General features: G+C 38.2%; 1 protein-coding gene across 1 annotated transcript in view; it reads right to left on the bottom strand.

Moving 5' to 3' along the window:
• The window catches only part of LOC133384121 (dual specificity calcium/calmodulin-dependent 3',5'-cyclic nucleotide phosphodiesterase 1A-like), a 117,706-nt gene that overhangs the window by 13,811 nt on the left and 86,729 nt on the right, over positions 1-17,166 (bottom strand). The window contains exons 14-15 of the mRNA XM_061626049.1: positions 16,077-16,270; positions 886-1,164 (exon numbers count right to left, since the gene is read on the bottom strand). Of these exons, the coding sequence (XP_061482033.1) occupies positions 886-1,164; positions 16,077-16,270 (473 nt within the window). The remainder of the gene's footprint in view (positions 1-885; positions 1,165-16,076; positions 16,271-17,166) is intronic.

The following is a 17,166-nucleotide window of genomic DNA, read 5'->3' as shown; positions in this document are numbered from 1 at the left end:
AGAGTATGAATACTGGCTGAAAAGTTTGGGTTAGTTGAGATCTGTTCAATGCAGATCTAACTGCACTCATGACAAGCATTTGTGCAAACAAACTGCATGAAAAAATGAATCAAATTGAGAAACCCATTTTTTTCTAGGAACTTATATTCACCTGGGAAGTCTAGATTTCTACATCAGCTCTACACTTTTGTAAAGAGAAAATGAGAAATTCTGTTAGTGTAATTAAGGTTGGGGGAGAAATTTGATTCAGTTCACATTTAAAGCCAAATCTAACAAATTTGCACTTTCTGAAATAATATGAGAACAAAAACACAGCCATTCCTCGAAATTTGCACTTATCTGAATGGTTGTGATGCAGTTCTCTGATCAATGTTTACAAAAAGCATACATGAAATGTATGCATAAAAATGATAATGATAGTGAAAACTGCATACAAATATGAATTATATTAGGAGAAATTGCTTGCAAAAATGTGTGCATTAGGAGAAATTCACACTAAACTGCTGAAGAATTTTCATGAGATTTTTTTGGGGGGAATCACAAATTACTGCAGAAATGTGGAGAACTGAATTTAAAATTGGAAAAATAAAAAATTAAATAAATATGAATGAAGGGTGGCTGTGTTTCGGTTCTCATAGTATTTTGGAAATTGTGGATTTGATGAATTCAGCTTTAAATGAGAACTGAATCCCCATCCCTAGTGGGGATCAATACATATATCAGCTATGGTTACCTAAGGATAGCATGAATGCTTTTTTCTGCATAGTAAAAAGAACGGATCTACAAAGACAACAGTTTTCTTCCCTGGTCTCCTACTAGGAGAAAGGGTGGGATATACATCTAATAAATAAATAAATAATTGAATAGAAAGGTTATTTTCAATACCATATGATTCTGTGACATCCATGGTATCAGCATCCTGATGTGGCTGAAACAGTTCTGATGCACCTGTATTGTAAACTATGAAGCTGACATCCATTGGTTCAACTGCTTTGCTGTGACAAAGCTGGCAATCACAAGTTGTGGTACTTCGTGGTGCAATGCAATATTTCTTGGACTTTGAAGGATAGTCTTTGGACTTTGATGTTTTCTGGGATTTTCCTCCCTCTTTTTTACCTTTATTTGCTTGATCTTTAGCCTTATTACTTTCTGTTCTTGGTGATTCTAAAAAGAAGATGAATTAAAAACATCCTTTAAACTCAATTTCATCCATAGAGAGATAGACCAAGACTATAATGGATTATTATGAAACATTTCCTAACGTTCAATTTTTTAATCTAGTTTATTCACCGCAACCTTGCAAACTAGGTTACTGTAACTTTTATTTAAGTTTTCATTCTTCTTTTTTACATGTAGAAATTGATGGCAAGAGATAGCATATGTATCAAATTCCAAAAGGGGCTTAGTGTGTGTGCCCATCTAGGCGTAAGCCCCTTTGAACTCAATGGGACTTACTTCTCAATGGGACAATACTTTTCTATTGCAAGTCTCTTGCAGCAAAAACAACAAAGAGTCCTGTAGTACCTCACAGAGGAACAAATACATTATTTCATAAGGTTTGTGGGATAAAGTCTACTTCTTTTGATGCATGAAGCTGGCTACATACACTATGTACTGAAATAGAAATGGACTGCCTTAAGTCGATCCCGACTTATGTCAACCCTGTGAATAGTGTTTTCATGGTAAGCAGTATTCAGAGGGGATTTACCATTGCCTCCCTCTGAGGTTAGTCCTCCCCAGCTGGCTAGGGCCTGCTTAGCTTGCCACAGCTGTACAAGCCAGCCCCTTCCTTGTCCGCAACTGCCAGCTGGGGGGCAAATGGGCTCCTTAGGACTATGCAGCTTGCCCACAGCTGCACAGGTGGTAGGGCACGTAACCCCTGAGTCACTCACTGTGGGGGTGATCTTTAGCTGGCCCTTGACACCCAGGAGACATGAGCAGGGATTTGAACTCACAGATTCTGGATTCCCAGCCAGGCTCTCCTCCCCACCGTGCTATATCAGCTCTCCTACACTATGTACTAGACAATAGTTATTTATGTACACAGGAAAGTGTATGTGGTTGTGAAACTGTTTTGCAAGGAGGGGTCAAAATACGGACAAAGAGCTGGAAAGCAAAGATGTCATTTGTTAAAGTGTACAAGGGACTCTGCTTCATTGCAGGGATTTTGAACCAGTTCTTAGGTCCTGATCTAATATTCTTATGCACATAAATCATGTAGATGAATTTAATACACCATACAGCTTAGGAGCTCAAGCATGACAAATGTTTCATGATTCTATTGGAAAATACTTACACCTCCATATGTAGCAGTGAGTCTGGAGCCATATTTTTTAAATGAAATTTGCTATACTCTTGCACTCAGCATCATAGCCTATAATGCAGCTGTTTACATTAGAAGATAGCAATAATATTTTCAGGTGTTAAAATTTCACTGTGAAGCTGATGGGGCAGTGTGACATCAACAGAGGGAGGGAGGGAGGGAGGGAGAGAGAGATAATCTTTTCCATAAGACAGAATGTTTGTGCAGGACCTTGTTAAAAGTTCTGTGTGGCACCTTTAAGACTAACCAATTCAGGCTCCAATCCTATCATGGAGTAAGCCCCATGGAATTTAGCGGGGCTTACTTCTGAGTAATGTGACATTACTGTGCCATTAACCCACACTACTAGACATCGGCACAGCAGGGCCCCCTGCTAGATCAAGGTAAGACAATTTCCTTTTAGTTAAATTCTGAATATTTATTCAACTGTGATGCTTAAGTGCCCACTGTTTCTTTGCAAAGGAGGGGGATAGGGAGAAGACCAGAATAGGTGGAGGCCACACAACTTTTCTTCCATCAGAGAAGCAACTGTGATATTAGGGACCTATTCTGAACAAAGGTAAGACACTTTTTCAGCTTAGTTAGGTGATACATATTTCTACAACTGCAATACTTTAGTGTCCACATCTTTGCAAAGGAGGAGGATGGAAAGAAAGCCAGAACACCTTGGACCCACCTACATGACCTCCCTGGCCACCCCACCAGGTTCAGGGGCAAGCAGCCACTATTGGAATAATATCAGAGAACGAAGAACAGGCTGAAATAGTACTATTATTAAAAGAGAATCCAGTTAATGGAGCAATGAATATATGGAGCGATTTCATCACTGATTTCAGATTATAAAATTCTGACAGGTATTTTGACAAAGATTGAATAGCATTACTGGAACTTATATTAAGCCAGTTCAGACAGATGAGGCACAGTTAATAAATCCCCAACACTACTATTTTTGAGGCCACTAAAACCTTTGATATGGCCTTATCCATTTGAAGTACCAAGGGCATACAATGTAATATGCTCAGTTTATAAACTAGGTCAGTCTATTCCAAACCATCAGCCAAAATATTGGTAAACAGACAACTGACAAAGCAAATAATTTAAAGAAGAGGTACAAGATAAGGTTGTCTTCTCTGTTATCGTTTGCTCTGGCAGTCGAACCACTCAGTACTGTAATAAGGAAAGATCAACAAATCTGTGGGTTTAAGCTCAGACTAGGACATATTATCTCCCTGTATGCAAATGATATATTATCATCTCTGCTTGAGGAAGTTGACAAGGTGCTTGGACAGGTTCGTGCAACCTCTTCTGTGCTGGGTCCTTGCCCTTCTTGGCTAATAAAAGCTAGCAGGGATGGAACAGTTGGTTGGGCCAGGGAAGTGATTAATGCCTTTCTGCAAGAGGGGGTGGTCTCTGGCTGCCTGAAAGAGGCAGTACTGAGACCACTCCTGAAGAGACCCTCCCTGGACCCAGAAAATCTTAATAAGGCCGATGGCAAATGTTCCATTCCTGGGCAAGGTCCTTGAACAAGTAGTGTCAGGCTAGTTCCAGACACTCTTGGATGAGACCGATTATCTGGATCCATTTCAGTCGGGTTTCAGAAATGGTTTTGGCACGGAAACAGCCTTGGTTGTCTTGTATGATGACTTCTGTCAGAAGAGAGATGGGGAGTGTGACTCTGTTGATTCTCCTTGATCTCTCAGCGGCTTTCGATACCATCGACTATGGTATCTTTCTGGGAAGACTGGCTGAGTTGGGAGTGGGAGGGACTGCATGGTGGTGGTTCCACTCCTATTTGGCAGGTCAGCTCCAGAAGGTGGTGCTTCGGGAACATTGCTCAGCACCCTGGACTCTCCAGTGTGGGGTTCCACAGGGGTCAGTTCTGTCCCCCATGCTGTTCAACATCTACATGAAACCGTTGGGTGCAGTCATCCGGAGCTTTGGAGTGTGTTGCCATCAGTATGCTGATGACACGCAGCTCTATTTCTCCTTTTCATCTTCTTCAGGTGAGGCTGTCAATGTGCTGAACCAGTGCTTGGCTGCGACATTGGACAGGATGAGGGCTAATAAACTGAGGCTCAATCCAGACAAGACTGAGATGCTGCTAGTGGGTGGTTCTTCTGACATGCTGGTGGATGTCCAACCTGTCCTGATGGGGTTGCACTCCCCCTGAAGGAACAGGTTTGTAGCTTGAGGCTCAGGTAGCCTCGGTGGCACGGAGTGCCTTCCACCAACTTTGGTTGGTGGCCCAGCTATGCCCCTACCTGGACAGGGATAACCTGGCTTCAGTTGTCCATGCTCTGGTTACCTCCAAGTTCTGAGTCTGTTCTTCTTGAACAAGTTGTATCCTTCAATTGCTGTATTCTAGTTGTGGGAGTCAGAACAATTGTAAGTACGGTTCCATGGCAAGCCACCCTAATGAAAAAAAGGAGTCCAAGATGGGTGGGAGTTTCTAAAAAAGGAAATTCTAAAAGCACAATGGCAAGCAATCCCAACAAGGAAAAAAGGGGGGAAACAACAGAAGAAGCCAATGTGGCTTCACAAAAAGCTTAGAAATGACCTGAAAACAAAAAAGGACACATACAGGAAGTGGAAAGAAGGCCAGGCCACAAAGGAAGAGTACAGGCAGGTATCACGGAATTGCCGGAATGGTGTCAGGAAGGCTAAAGCTGAGAACGAGCTGAGACTAGCGAGGGATGCTAAAAGCAACAAAAAAGCTTTCTTCAGGTATGTCCACAGTAAAAGACAAAGAAAACAAACAGTGTCACAGCTACTCAATGAGGATGGCAAAATGATAACAGATGACAAAGAAAAGGCAGAAGTGCTCAATTCCTACTTTGGCTCAGTCTTCTCCCAAAAAAGGGTCTATGACCCTCCCAGGAAATATGAAGTAGAAGGGGCAGGATTGGAGCTTGAAATTGATAGACAAATGGTCAAGGAATACCTAATCGCTTTGAACGAGTTCAATCTCGAGGGCCCAATAAACTGCATCGTAGAGTATTGAAGGAACTGGCTGAAGAACTCTCAGAACCACTTCCCGGAAGTGAGTGCCCAGCTGGTGGTTGTCTCTGAGAGATCTCTGCCTCAGAGGAAGCTTTTTTCAATTTAAAAGCCAGCCAAGAGGAAACTTTGACTGGCTTAAATGTTCTCCAAGGTAAAGGTGAACCGATCAGATTTTCCACAGGACTTCGTTGAGCTGTCGGCGGCTGGAATTGATCAGGAATTCCCTGAGATAAGAAGGCATACCGATCGGCTGAAGACGGGGTCACGACTTCCAACAAGCTGTACTGAAAAAAAGCGAGGCGTTTTTTTTTCTCCTTAATAACGTTCTTAACCAGCGAGCCTCCTTCTGTCTAAATCTTATCATTTGGCTTAAATTACTACAATAAAAGGGATTTGTTTACGAATCAGCAATTGAGAAATCTGGGTGAGTCATACTTTTTCTCTTTTAAATATAATTAAGGAAGAAAGAAAATGTAAACAATTTATATATTTTTTTTTTACGACAAAAAGCTGGCCTGAATTTGGAGTTATAAAGATTAAAAACGGATGAGAGGTAATTATTATTTGATGGAAATATATTTTGGACTATTTTTCTACTTGGATTATTTCTTTTTGGACGAATCTGCTGTTCGTATATGTTACTAATTGCTTGGTGTTGTGAACCAGAATTGTTTTGCATTCCTGGACGTAGATAAGAACTGTGCTGGCCGGACTATAATAACAGGCCTGGAATATTAACTCTTTTGTTGGTGGAGGAAAAAAAAAAGAAATAGACTGCCTCTAGGTTTTGGAACAGTGGTTAATATCAGAAATTAAAGGCTTCTTTTGAGAATGACAACTAGAAAAGCAGCTAAGGCTCAGGAGCGAAGAGGTTCAATTGATCCACAGGAAGGGGTTATACCCCCAGATATGTTTCAAAAAATAATGGAAGGGATTAGTGATCTAAAACAAGAAATGAAAACTGAATTGAAAGATATAAAAGACCATATTAAAACACAAGTGGATGAGATTAAAGGGACAGTTGGGCAAATAATTGAGGATGTAAAAAATACTAAAGGAAAGGTACAAATCTTGGAGAATAGAACAGATATATTAAATCTGGAATTAGAAAAAAATTTGGACTACATGGCTGTGATTGCAGTGAGAAATAAAGAACATTGTTTGAGATTCCGTGCAATCCCTGAGGAAATAGGTGAAGATATCAGAGATATTGTTAATGCTTTAGTAAAATTTTTGGATTTGAATGAAGATCGGATGAAATTTGAAATAGATAAAGTTTATAGAATTAATTCCAGATATGCAACAATGAAAAAAATTCCAAGAGATGTGCTTGTTCACTTTATAAAAAAGATGACCAGAGATATGGTATTACAACAACATTTCAACAATACCTTTAAAATTGATGGTAAGGAAATACTGGTGATGAAAGAAATTCCTATTAGACTTTTACGTAAGAGAAAAGAATATGCTTTCTTTACAGAAAAACTTAAGCAATGCAAAATTCAGTTTAGAAGGGATGTTCCAGAAGGAGTGATTTTTACATTCAGACAACAGAAATATCGATTGAATACTGTTCAAAAAGCAAGGGACTTCTTGAGAAAAGCTTCAAAAGACATGGAAGAAGATAAACTCAAAGATATGGATATAATTCCTGGGAAACAAAGTCAACAGGAACATGCAGAGGAGGGGAAGGAAGATGATGGATTAAAGGGAGCATCAGGTACATTTTAAAATACACGCTTAAAGATGGATTACAAATATCTAACTTGGAATATAAATGGAGCCAACACGGCACAGAAGAGAAAGAAAGTGTTTCATTATTTGAAAAAATTAAAATTGGATATAATTTGTTTACAAGAAACTCATATTAAGAAGAAAGATTCCAAATATTTGATTTGTAAAAATTTGGGTGAAGAATTAATTTCAGCTGGATTTTAAAAAAAAATGGAGTTGTTCTTTACATTAACCCACAATTGCTTCCTAAATTGATATTACTGGATGATAGTGGTAGATTTGTGGGGGTTGAAATTACTTTACAGGGCATAAAAATTTTGATAGTGGGTATTTATGCCCCCAATGAAGATAAAACAAGGTTTTACACAGGACTTATGGAAAAATTGTCAGAGTTTTCATATGATCATTGGTGTGTCATGGGTGATTGGAATGGGGTAATCTCACCAAAAATTGATAGACTTTCTGAAAAAAATATTAAAGAGACACAGGGTAAATTACCGAAGATTTGCTTTGAATTGATGGAAAATTTAGAATTGGTGGATACCTGGAGATATATAAATGATAACGCAAAGGAATTTACTTATTTTTCAGAAAGACATAAAACATTTTCGAGGATTGATATGATTTGGATGTCTAAAAATCTAGTGAAAGATATTTTTTAAATGGATGTATTACCAAAAACTTTTTCGGACCACAATCCTGTGATATTAACTTTCAAAAAAAAAAAATCTTGGATTTAGATGGAGACTAAATGAATCTTTATTACAGAATGACAAAGTAGTACAAGAATGTAAGAAGAAATTAAAAGAGTTTTTTGAACATAATTTACATAAAGGAACAAATGAAAATATTGTTTGGGATACAAGTAAGGCATTTATGAGGGGATATTTTATTAAATGTAACTCTGAATTTAAAAAAAAGAAACAACAGAAAATGCAATTAATTTTGGAAGAAATAAAACAAAAAGAGGAAGAATTGAAAAAGAATCCAACTAAAGTTTCTATTGTAAATCAAATTAAAATATTACAGAATCAAGTATCAATGCTGACAGTTAGAGAAATTGAAAGGAAAGTAAATTTTGCTAAACAAAGGACTTTTGAATTTGCAAATAAACCGGGGAAATGGTTAGCATATAAATTAAGAAAAGAACGTCAAAAAATATTATTTTAAAGATACAAGAAGGAGATGAGATGCTGACAGATAATGTAAAAATCAAAAAGATTTTTCATCAATATTATTCAACATTGTACAAGTGTCAGGAAATCCCATCTGAAAAAATAGAAGAGTATATATCTAAACAGAATTTGCCTAAAATTACAGACTTTCAGAGACAAGCTATTAATGGCCCTATCACGTCAAGAGAGATATCTGAAGCTATAAACAAAATTAAATCAGGAAAGGCGCCAGGACCAGATGGGTTATCTGCAGTGTACTATAAATGTTTGGAGGAAGAACTCTTGCTACCTTTACAGTATACAATGAATTCTATTTTGCAAGAGGGAAAGATACCGGATAGTTGGAAAAATGCTAACATAACATTAATACCTAAAGAGGAGCAAGATTTAACTAAAACAAAAAATTATTGGCCGATATCTCTATTGAATAATGACTATAAAATTTTTACAATGATCTGGCAGAAAGAATGAAAATAATATTGCAACAATTTATCCAGGAAGATCAATCAGGGTTTTTACCTAAAAGACAATTACGTGACAACGTCAGGAATGTCTTGAATGTGTTGGAATATTTAGAACAACGAAATGATAAACAAGCAGCTTTGATTTTCTTAGATGCTGAGAAAGCATTTGATAATTTGAATTGGAAATTTATGTTTCAGGTTTTGGAGCAAATGGATTTTGGAGACAATTTTATAAAATGGATTAGATCGATTTATACATCTCAGAAGGCTCAGATAATTGTTAATGGAGATTTAACGGATTCATGTGAAATACAAAAGGGTACAAGACAGGGATGTCCATTATCTCCCCTTCTATTTATTCTGGTCTTAGAAGTGCTGCTTAGAGATATAAGGCAAGATAAAAGGATTTCGGGATTAAAGATAAAAAAAGAAGAATATAAACTGAGATCATTTGCTGATGATTTGATAATTGTATTAGAAAACCCTTTGGAAGGAATTAATGTACTGATGGACAAATTAAAAGAATTTGGACCGTTAGCAGGATTTAAGATCAACAATCAAAAAACAAAGATGTTGGTGAAAAATTTAACTTTAAGGGAACAGAAAGAGTTAATGAACAAGACAGATTTTACAATAGAGAAAAAGTTGAAATATTTAGGTATCATTATGACAAATAAAAATTCAAAGTTGTTTCATAATAATTATGAAAAATTATGGACAGAGATTAAGAAAGATCTGCTAATGGGATAAACTACAATTGTCATTAATGGGTAGAATATCTGTGATAAAAATGAATGTATTACCGAGAATGATGTTTTTGTTTCAAACAATACCTGTAATATCCTCTGATTTACCTTTTAAACAATGGCAAAAAGATATCTCTAAATTTGTATGGCAAGGAAAAAAACCAAGAGTTAAATTTAAATTACTACAAGACGCCAAAGAAAGAGGAGGACTGGGATTACCAAATCTGAGACTTTATTTTGCTGCCTGCTGTTTAGTCTGGATAAAGGAATGGATTTTATTGAGGAATAAAAGACTATTGGATTTGGAGGGCCATAACCTGAAGTGGGGATGGCATGGATATCTATGGTATGACAAAGTAAAATGTAGACTTTAATAATCATTTTATAAGACGTCCTCTGTTGAAAATATGGAATAGATATAAACCAAGGTTCTATTCGAAAATACCATTATGTGTCTCAAGTCAAGAAGCGTTTTACAGAAGAGAAATGGCTGGAAAAGAGAAATGGTTAACTTATCAAGAACTATTAGAAAATGTACATGGAGAATATATAATGAAAGAGAGAGAACAACTGATAAAGGAAGGATATAGTTCTCAATGGTTTGCCTATTTACAATTGTTAGAAAGATATAAAATGGACAAGAAAATGTATGGGTTTGAAATAAGTAAATCTGATTTTGAAATAGGTTTGTGTACAAACGATGAAAATACAATTGCAAAAATGTATAAACTCTTGCTGAAAATGGATATGGAAGAAGAACAAGTAAAAGAGTGTATGGTAAAGTGGGCAAAAAATTTTGGTTATAACATACAAATGGATCAATGGGAAAATATGTGGAAAAAAGGCTTGAGATTTACATTATGCTATAATCTTAAAGAAAATTTCTATAAAATGATGTATCGTTGGTACATGACTCCAGAAAAGTTGTCAAAAATGTATAGTAATGTTTCTAATGTTTGTTGGAAATGTAAACAACAAGGAGGATCATTTTATCATATGTGGTGGTTGTGTAAAAAGGCAAAATCATTTTGGGCACAGATAGGTAGGATGATGCAAAAAATTCTAAAGATAATATTCAGTCAAAACCAGAATTTTTTTTATTGGGTTTTATGGATAAACAAATAGAAAAGAAATATGGAAGAATAATATTATATATGATTACGGCAGCAAGATTATTATATGCACAAAAGTGGAAAATGGAATCAACACCAACAACGGAAGAATGGCTATTGAAATTAATGGACTTAGTAGAGATGGATAAATTGACATGTTTACTTAGAGAAAAATCGACAGACACATTTCTTAAGGAATGGAAGCCTCTCTTAGACTTTTTGTTGAAAGATCAAAATAAAATGATGATATTGGGATTTGACGATTAACTAAGATAGCCTATGGAGAAAAGTGATCCTGTATGTATATATTAAGGGATAGGTTTGATATATATTATATACTTATAGCTGATCTGCGACAAATCAGAAGTCAACTATTTTATTTTTTTCTTTTGTTGTATTGTTATGTTTTTGTTGTTTGACTTTGTTTTGTTTGTCTTTTGAAAAATTTGAATAAAAATTATTAAAAAAAAAAAGAACTCTCAGAACCGCTGTCTATTATCTTTGCGAAATCATGGAGGACCGGTGAAGTGCCGGATGACTGGAGGAGAGCTAATGATGTCCCTATCTTCAAAAAGGGCAAGAAGGAGGAACTGGGGAACTACAGACCAGTCAGTCTAACATCAATCCCTAGAAAAATTCTGGAGCAGATTATAAAGCAGTCAATCTGTAAGCACCTATAAAGCAATGCAGTGATTACTAGGAGCCAACATGGATTTATGAAGAACAAATCCTGCCAAACTAATCTCATCTCATTTTTTGATCGGGTAACCTCCCTTGTAGACTGTGGGAATGCTGTGGACATAAAATATCTCGACTTCAGCAAAGCTTTTGACAACGTGCCCCATGATATTCTGATTAGCAAGCTAGCTAAATGTGGGCTGGATGGAACAACTATCAGATGGATCCACAGTTGGCTCCAGAATCATACTCAAAGAGTGCTTATTAATGGCTCCTTCTCAAACTGGGCGGAAGTAACGAGTGGGGTACCACAGGGCTCGGTCCTGGGCCCAGTGCTCTTTAATGTTTTTATTAACGACTTGGATGAGGAGGTACAAAGCATGACTTCCGGTTCAGCCTCCATCAGGGTAAGAAGTGCTCAAACTCTCTCTCGTCTTTACCTTCCCTTTTCGTCTTTCACGAACCTCTCATTGCGTACTTACTATCTTTGGGACTTACGAAAGACTTACAGAAGACTGTCAGCTCATGTTTCAACTCTCACTGCTTCTGAACCAGAGCTTGGAAGTAACTAGTTACAAGTAACAAATTACTTATAATTCATTACTTTTTTGAGTAACGAGTGGGTAATTCCTTTACATTTTGATTGTAATAGAACTAGGAGTAATTTTACTACTTTTGCTGAGTAATTGTAACTTTTCCAGAATTACTTTTGGGCGTTACTTTGGGGGGGAGCAGGGGAAGTCTTCTGCTCCTCTGATTTGTGGATAAAAATCATGTTCCTAAAACTGGGCTTCTGTGCAGTGTCGCTCTTTCCTCATGCTCTGTGGATGGGGAGGAGGCGACAAGGGAGGAGGTGGAGAGTGAGACGGGGTGGAGTGGAGAAAACAATTATTTTAAAAAACGGATAGTGGTGGTGAAGAATGGAGTGGAGGGAAAAAGGATCTGGAGGTCAAGACCATGGATAAAGGAGGAGAAGGAGGCAGCAGCAGAATGGAGATAAAGAACTGTGGAGGTGAAAGATGGCAACGTGTATGTGTGTGTGCATGTGTGTGTGTGTGTGTGTGTGTGTGCACTTGGAACACAAAGTGGCCTCCACCACCCTCTCTGGCTACTGTGCTGCATTTGCAGTATTTTAACTTTTTTGCATCTGAGGGGAAAATGTTTGCTTGAGTGAGTGTCCCTTAGTTGGTGGCAGGGCAGGGTCTGGGAGGTGGTTAAGTGAGAGAGATTATGCTGGCTGGCTGAGGGGGAGGGCTGCACTTGGTTTGACGTGTAAAGTTCTTTTTTTTTTTTTTTTCAATAATTTTTATTCAAATTTTCATAAAACATACAAGACAAAATCATAAAACATTCAAAGACAAAAAACAAAATCAAAAATAGTTAAACAAAAAAAAAATAAATAAAAAATAAAAATAAAAATAAAAATAAAAAATAAAGAGTAAAATATTGACTTCCCATTTGTCAAAGATCAGATCAGTTATAAGTCTATAATATATAACAATCCTGTCTCTTAAGTCATATTATAAAATCACTTTCCTCCAATAGTTATCTTACTTAATCATCAAATCTCATAAACATTACTTTATTCTTTCCACAAAAAGTCAAAGAGAGGTTTCAATTCTTTAAGAAATATATCTATCAAATTTTTTTTTCCAGATAAGCATATCGATTAACCCATCTCATTACTAATTATGATAATCTTATTGTCATAACCATAGTCAAAATAAACATTTCAATTAATCCATCACATCAGAATCTGTTAGGTTCAGTAATTTCAGTAGCCATTGTTCTATTATCCCTATTAGTTCCATTTTCCATCTTCCATCTTCAGTAGTCTTGTTAAGTCCAGTAATTTCAGTATCCAATCTTCCATTATCAGTATTCCATAATAATCTTGCTGTCAAAGCCATAGTCATATAATAAGAGTCTGATGGGAATTACCTCTATCCCAAATATTTTCTTGCCATCCATTCTGAATAGGTTGCTGAAATACTGCTGTAAAATCATATCTCTGTTCTTTTTTTCAAAATACACTGGGTCATCTCTTGAAAGTTTTTCCATTGTCACATGGCTGCAGTTAATTCCATAGATTTCCTCTATATTGGGCTCCATCACATCATTCCAGTCCAGAAGATTATCCATGCCATTGATAACTTTATCTCTAGAATCTTCATTAATTTCTTCAGAGATAACATTGAGTTCCAAACAATAGATTTTATTTCTAAAGTCCATAGACTCCAAATCTTTTTCCTGTTCCACGTTTGTTCCAATCTCCGGGGTCTCCTCTCTCACAGGGACCCCTGTTCCAGTCTCCAGGGTCTCCTCTCTCACAGGGACCCCTGTTCCAGTCTCCAGGGTCTCCTCTCTCACAAGGACCCCTATGTCTTTAATCTCCTGTGTCTCCAAACAATAGATTTTATTTCTAAAGTCCATAGACTCCAAATCTTTTTCCTGTTCCACGTTTGTTCCAATCTCCGGGGTCTCCTCTCTCACAGGGACCCCTTCCAGGGTCACCTCTCTCACAGGGACCCCTATATCTTTAATCTCCTGCGTCATTTTACTCAATTCAATTTTCAGCTCCTTACAACCCTGTCGCAGGTTTTGTTTCGTTATCTCAATCTCATCCATTATTTTCTGAAACATAGTTATTTCCAGATTCTCAGCCACTTTCTTAATTGCCATTTTAAAAGAAAAATATAGGAAAACCACTTCTTATTTCAGCAACAATTGGGTTAATACTCCAAACTTGGTGACATCACAGTATAAACAGAGCAGACAGCCTTATCTCTCCATAGTTAAGTAAACAAAATGCAGTTCCCAGGATCGAAACAATTAATGGCAGTCGTCAGAAAACAGATTCGTCAAAATAAAATAAAATAAAATAGACCAAAAAGAGAGTAGTCTCAGACAATATAATATTCTTCAAAATAAAAATCTGGAATAGAAATCCCTCTTCTGTGTATATCTTTAGAATGCAAATCCAGGACAGCTTTTTGCAACAAAAACAGAGATAAGCTATTAATTAGTGCGTAGCAGAGAGAAGTTATGGCTCCCCAGTGAGATGTCAAAAACCGATCAATCTGGCAAATCTCTTTTAAACAGCAACAATTTAAGTCAAGTAAAAGAAAAATATAGAAAGAAGGGTGCTTGCCTGTTAGTGCGTTCTCTCTTAAAAGATAAGGTGAACGTTCGCTTTATCAGATAGAGCTTGCTGTTGAAAATCCGTCCCACCTTCGTCGGCTGGACCTCGTCCCATAAATTAATGAGATCTGGTCGTCCCAACAAAAATAGGCTTTGAGGTTAATCTCTTCGTTTCTCCCTACCCGGGAGAAGTTTAATCAGTCAAAAAAAAAGAAAAAACTGACTGATATATCTGAATAAGCTTCTTTTGAGGCAGGAGCCCGTCTCAAAAGCAGGCACAGGCTAAGTCACCCTTCCCGGAAGTCGACGTGTAAAGTTCTGAGTAGTGGCCTCTGCCTCCCTCCCCACCACCCTTACCAGCAGAGAGACCACCATTGCTATCTTATGAATAAAAATAATTATTCTACTACCTCTGTATGTGTGTGTTTATTTTTAATGTTGTTTTAGGCTACTTAGATGTGCAGCAGCCAAGGCCAGCACCTTGTAGGCGGTTTTTTTAAAGTAACGGAAATGTAATTGTAGTGATTACTTTGGAGGAAAAGTAAAGTAATCAGTTACTTTCAGAGCAATTGTAATTGTAATGGTAATTACTACTTTTTTGGGCCATGTAACTGTAATTTATTACTTTTTAAAAGTAATCTTCCAAGCTCTGTTCTGAACCCCCACCCTTATCCCTGTTGATCTCACGGATCGGATTACTGCAGAAGCTGGAACTTGCCTTCCTACTGATCTGTTACAAGGGTCAATGTTAGGATTTATGTCAGTTTGCCAAGCTTTCTGCTTCACAAAGCGAATCTTAGTTAATAAAACTCCCTGCCGGGCTGAGCCACTTGTGTGAGGCGGTGCTCGAAATGGTCGTCACATGGCAGAAATGTAGAGAAATGGGCATGTTAGAAGGGGCTGAGACGCCTCATCAACTCACAATCACCCATTTCCCCCCCCCAAATCCAACCTAAACTCCCAGCCAGAAAATCTGCCTGACTGGTCTTTAGATCGACAACTTTTCAGCCGTTTGGAGAAAGACCACACACACACTAAAAGTCTGGCTGAGGAGTTACAAGATGCAGGTTTCCATTATTCACCCGGGGGAGATCCCTCCACTGAGTTGATAACTATAGACTCTCTTCATGAATCCCAGGAATTCATTACTCCATCTTTAATGAGACAATCTCCCCCCGAAATACACTCCCTAACGACACCTGGTGACTCATGCCCTCTACGTAGGGCCGGAGATGTTACAGTGTTGGAAGAACTTGCTCTGATTAAAGCGTATATCATGGAGACTAACAGTCTACTGACAACACTGGTACAGGCTACGGGACAATTATTAAGCAACAAATCCAGTGTTACTAACCAACTTCCTACTCCGCCCTCCGGTAATCACTCAGCCAAAATGGCCCCTAAGAACGGCTCTAAGGCTAACAAGTCACGCAAGGCAGCCCCACAAGGAACAAAAAAATCCAAGAACATCAAGAATGTAAAATTCAACCCAGGTAAGAAAATGAACTTCAAACCTCTATTCAATCTCCTGGGTTCCCCTTCCAGCTCCCTTTTGAAGACTACACATCTCCATCCTGTCAGCTCCCATAAAGATCCCACCCAGCAGCGGCCTACACGCAAGTCCATCTGCTTACCTGACCGACAACGTATAAATCCCAGGGACAGTCATGCTGAGAAGTGCTCATCATCATTACTTTCATTACCATTATCATCCTCGTTTCCCAGCCTCGTGAGACATCCCCCTGAACCCGAAGAGCCCAGAGGGAATCCCCTACAACCTATTAAGATCTCATCGTCTTCACTCTCAGTCAACAATGGAACGGAGAAATCTGTATCTACTTTTAGCACCAAAACGAAACTCTTCTCATCCATACCATCTTGCGCACCTCTGGACTCCCTTTCGTGGAATTTAGTGCTACAACCGCGTAAACTTGCTGCCACTGGCCTATACCAGGACTCCGATTCTCGGTATTTGCCCCCGAGTATTCCTTTTCTGGACTCTTGTTTTAGCCGGGCCCGCTTGGACAGCCGACGAATGAGTTACATTAATTATATGACCAACTTATCTACTCATTCATGCTCATGGAGACTTATTATAACTTTTCACTCGGTCCAACTAACAAACCGGATTTATGAAGTAAGAGACAAGCTTCAAGAGCAAGGCATTTCGCTCCACCGATATTTTTTAAATAACTCCCCCCTGGCCCATTAATTTCTTCCCACTCCACTTTTCAAGCTGCTCTCAGAGCCACCCCTCCTAGCCTTTTGCTTTCTCCTCTTCACCAGAGCCGAACTAAAGGAGCACCGAGGTTAGAACCCAGGACCACCAATAATCCTACTCCCCCAGACAAGTCACAGACTGCCCCTTATTTAGAATTAGAGATCTCTTCCTTCCCCCCAAGCCAACCGAGCTTACTAGATGACTCCCTAGCTAACTCTTCTTCTCTAAGTATGTTCGAAGGTTTCCTCAATAGGGATGAGGCTTCGGCCTCCCACTCCTTTGCTACGCTCCCTCCTCAACACCAATTAGATATCTTGCTTAGACTAGAACGCTTTAAGGGCCATCTACTAAATATCTTTAAAGAGGATGAGACTGACAAAGTCCGACAAACTTTAGACAAACATCCCAGAGCCCCAGCATTGACAACTTAACTCCTGCTTCCCTTTCCAACCTGATCCTCCTCTCTTCTCCCATCCCAGTTCTGACAGGTTCCTCCCCTTTCTTAGACTCCTATCCTGGAACATAGCAGGCTGGGCATCTAAATCCAATACACCTGACCTTCTATCCTTTCT

The sequence above is a fragment of the Rhineura floridana genome, chromosome 4 (genome assembly GCF_030035675.1).
Source record: "Rhineura floridana isolate rRhiFlo1 chromosome 4, rRhiFlo1.hap2, whole genome shotgun sequence".
Lineage (NCBI taxonomy): Eukaryota > Metazoa > Chordata > Lepidosauria > Squamata > Rhineuridae > Rhineura > Rhineura floridana.
The sequence above is the reverse complement of the archived record's forward strand: the minus strand, read 5'-3'. Positions and strand labels throughout refer to the sequence as shown.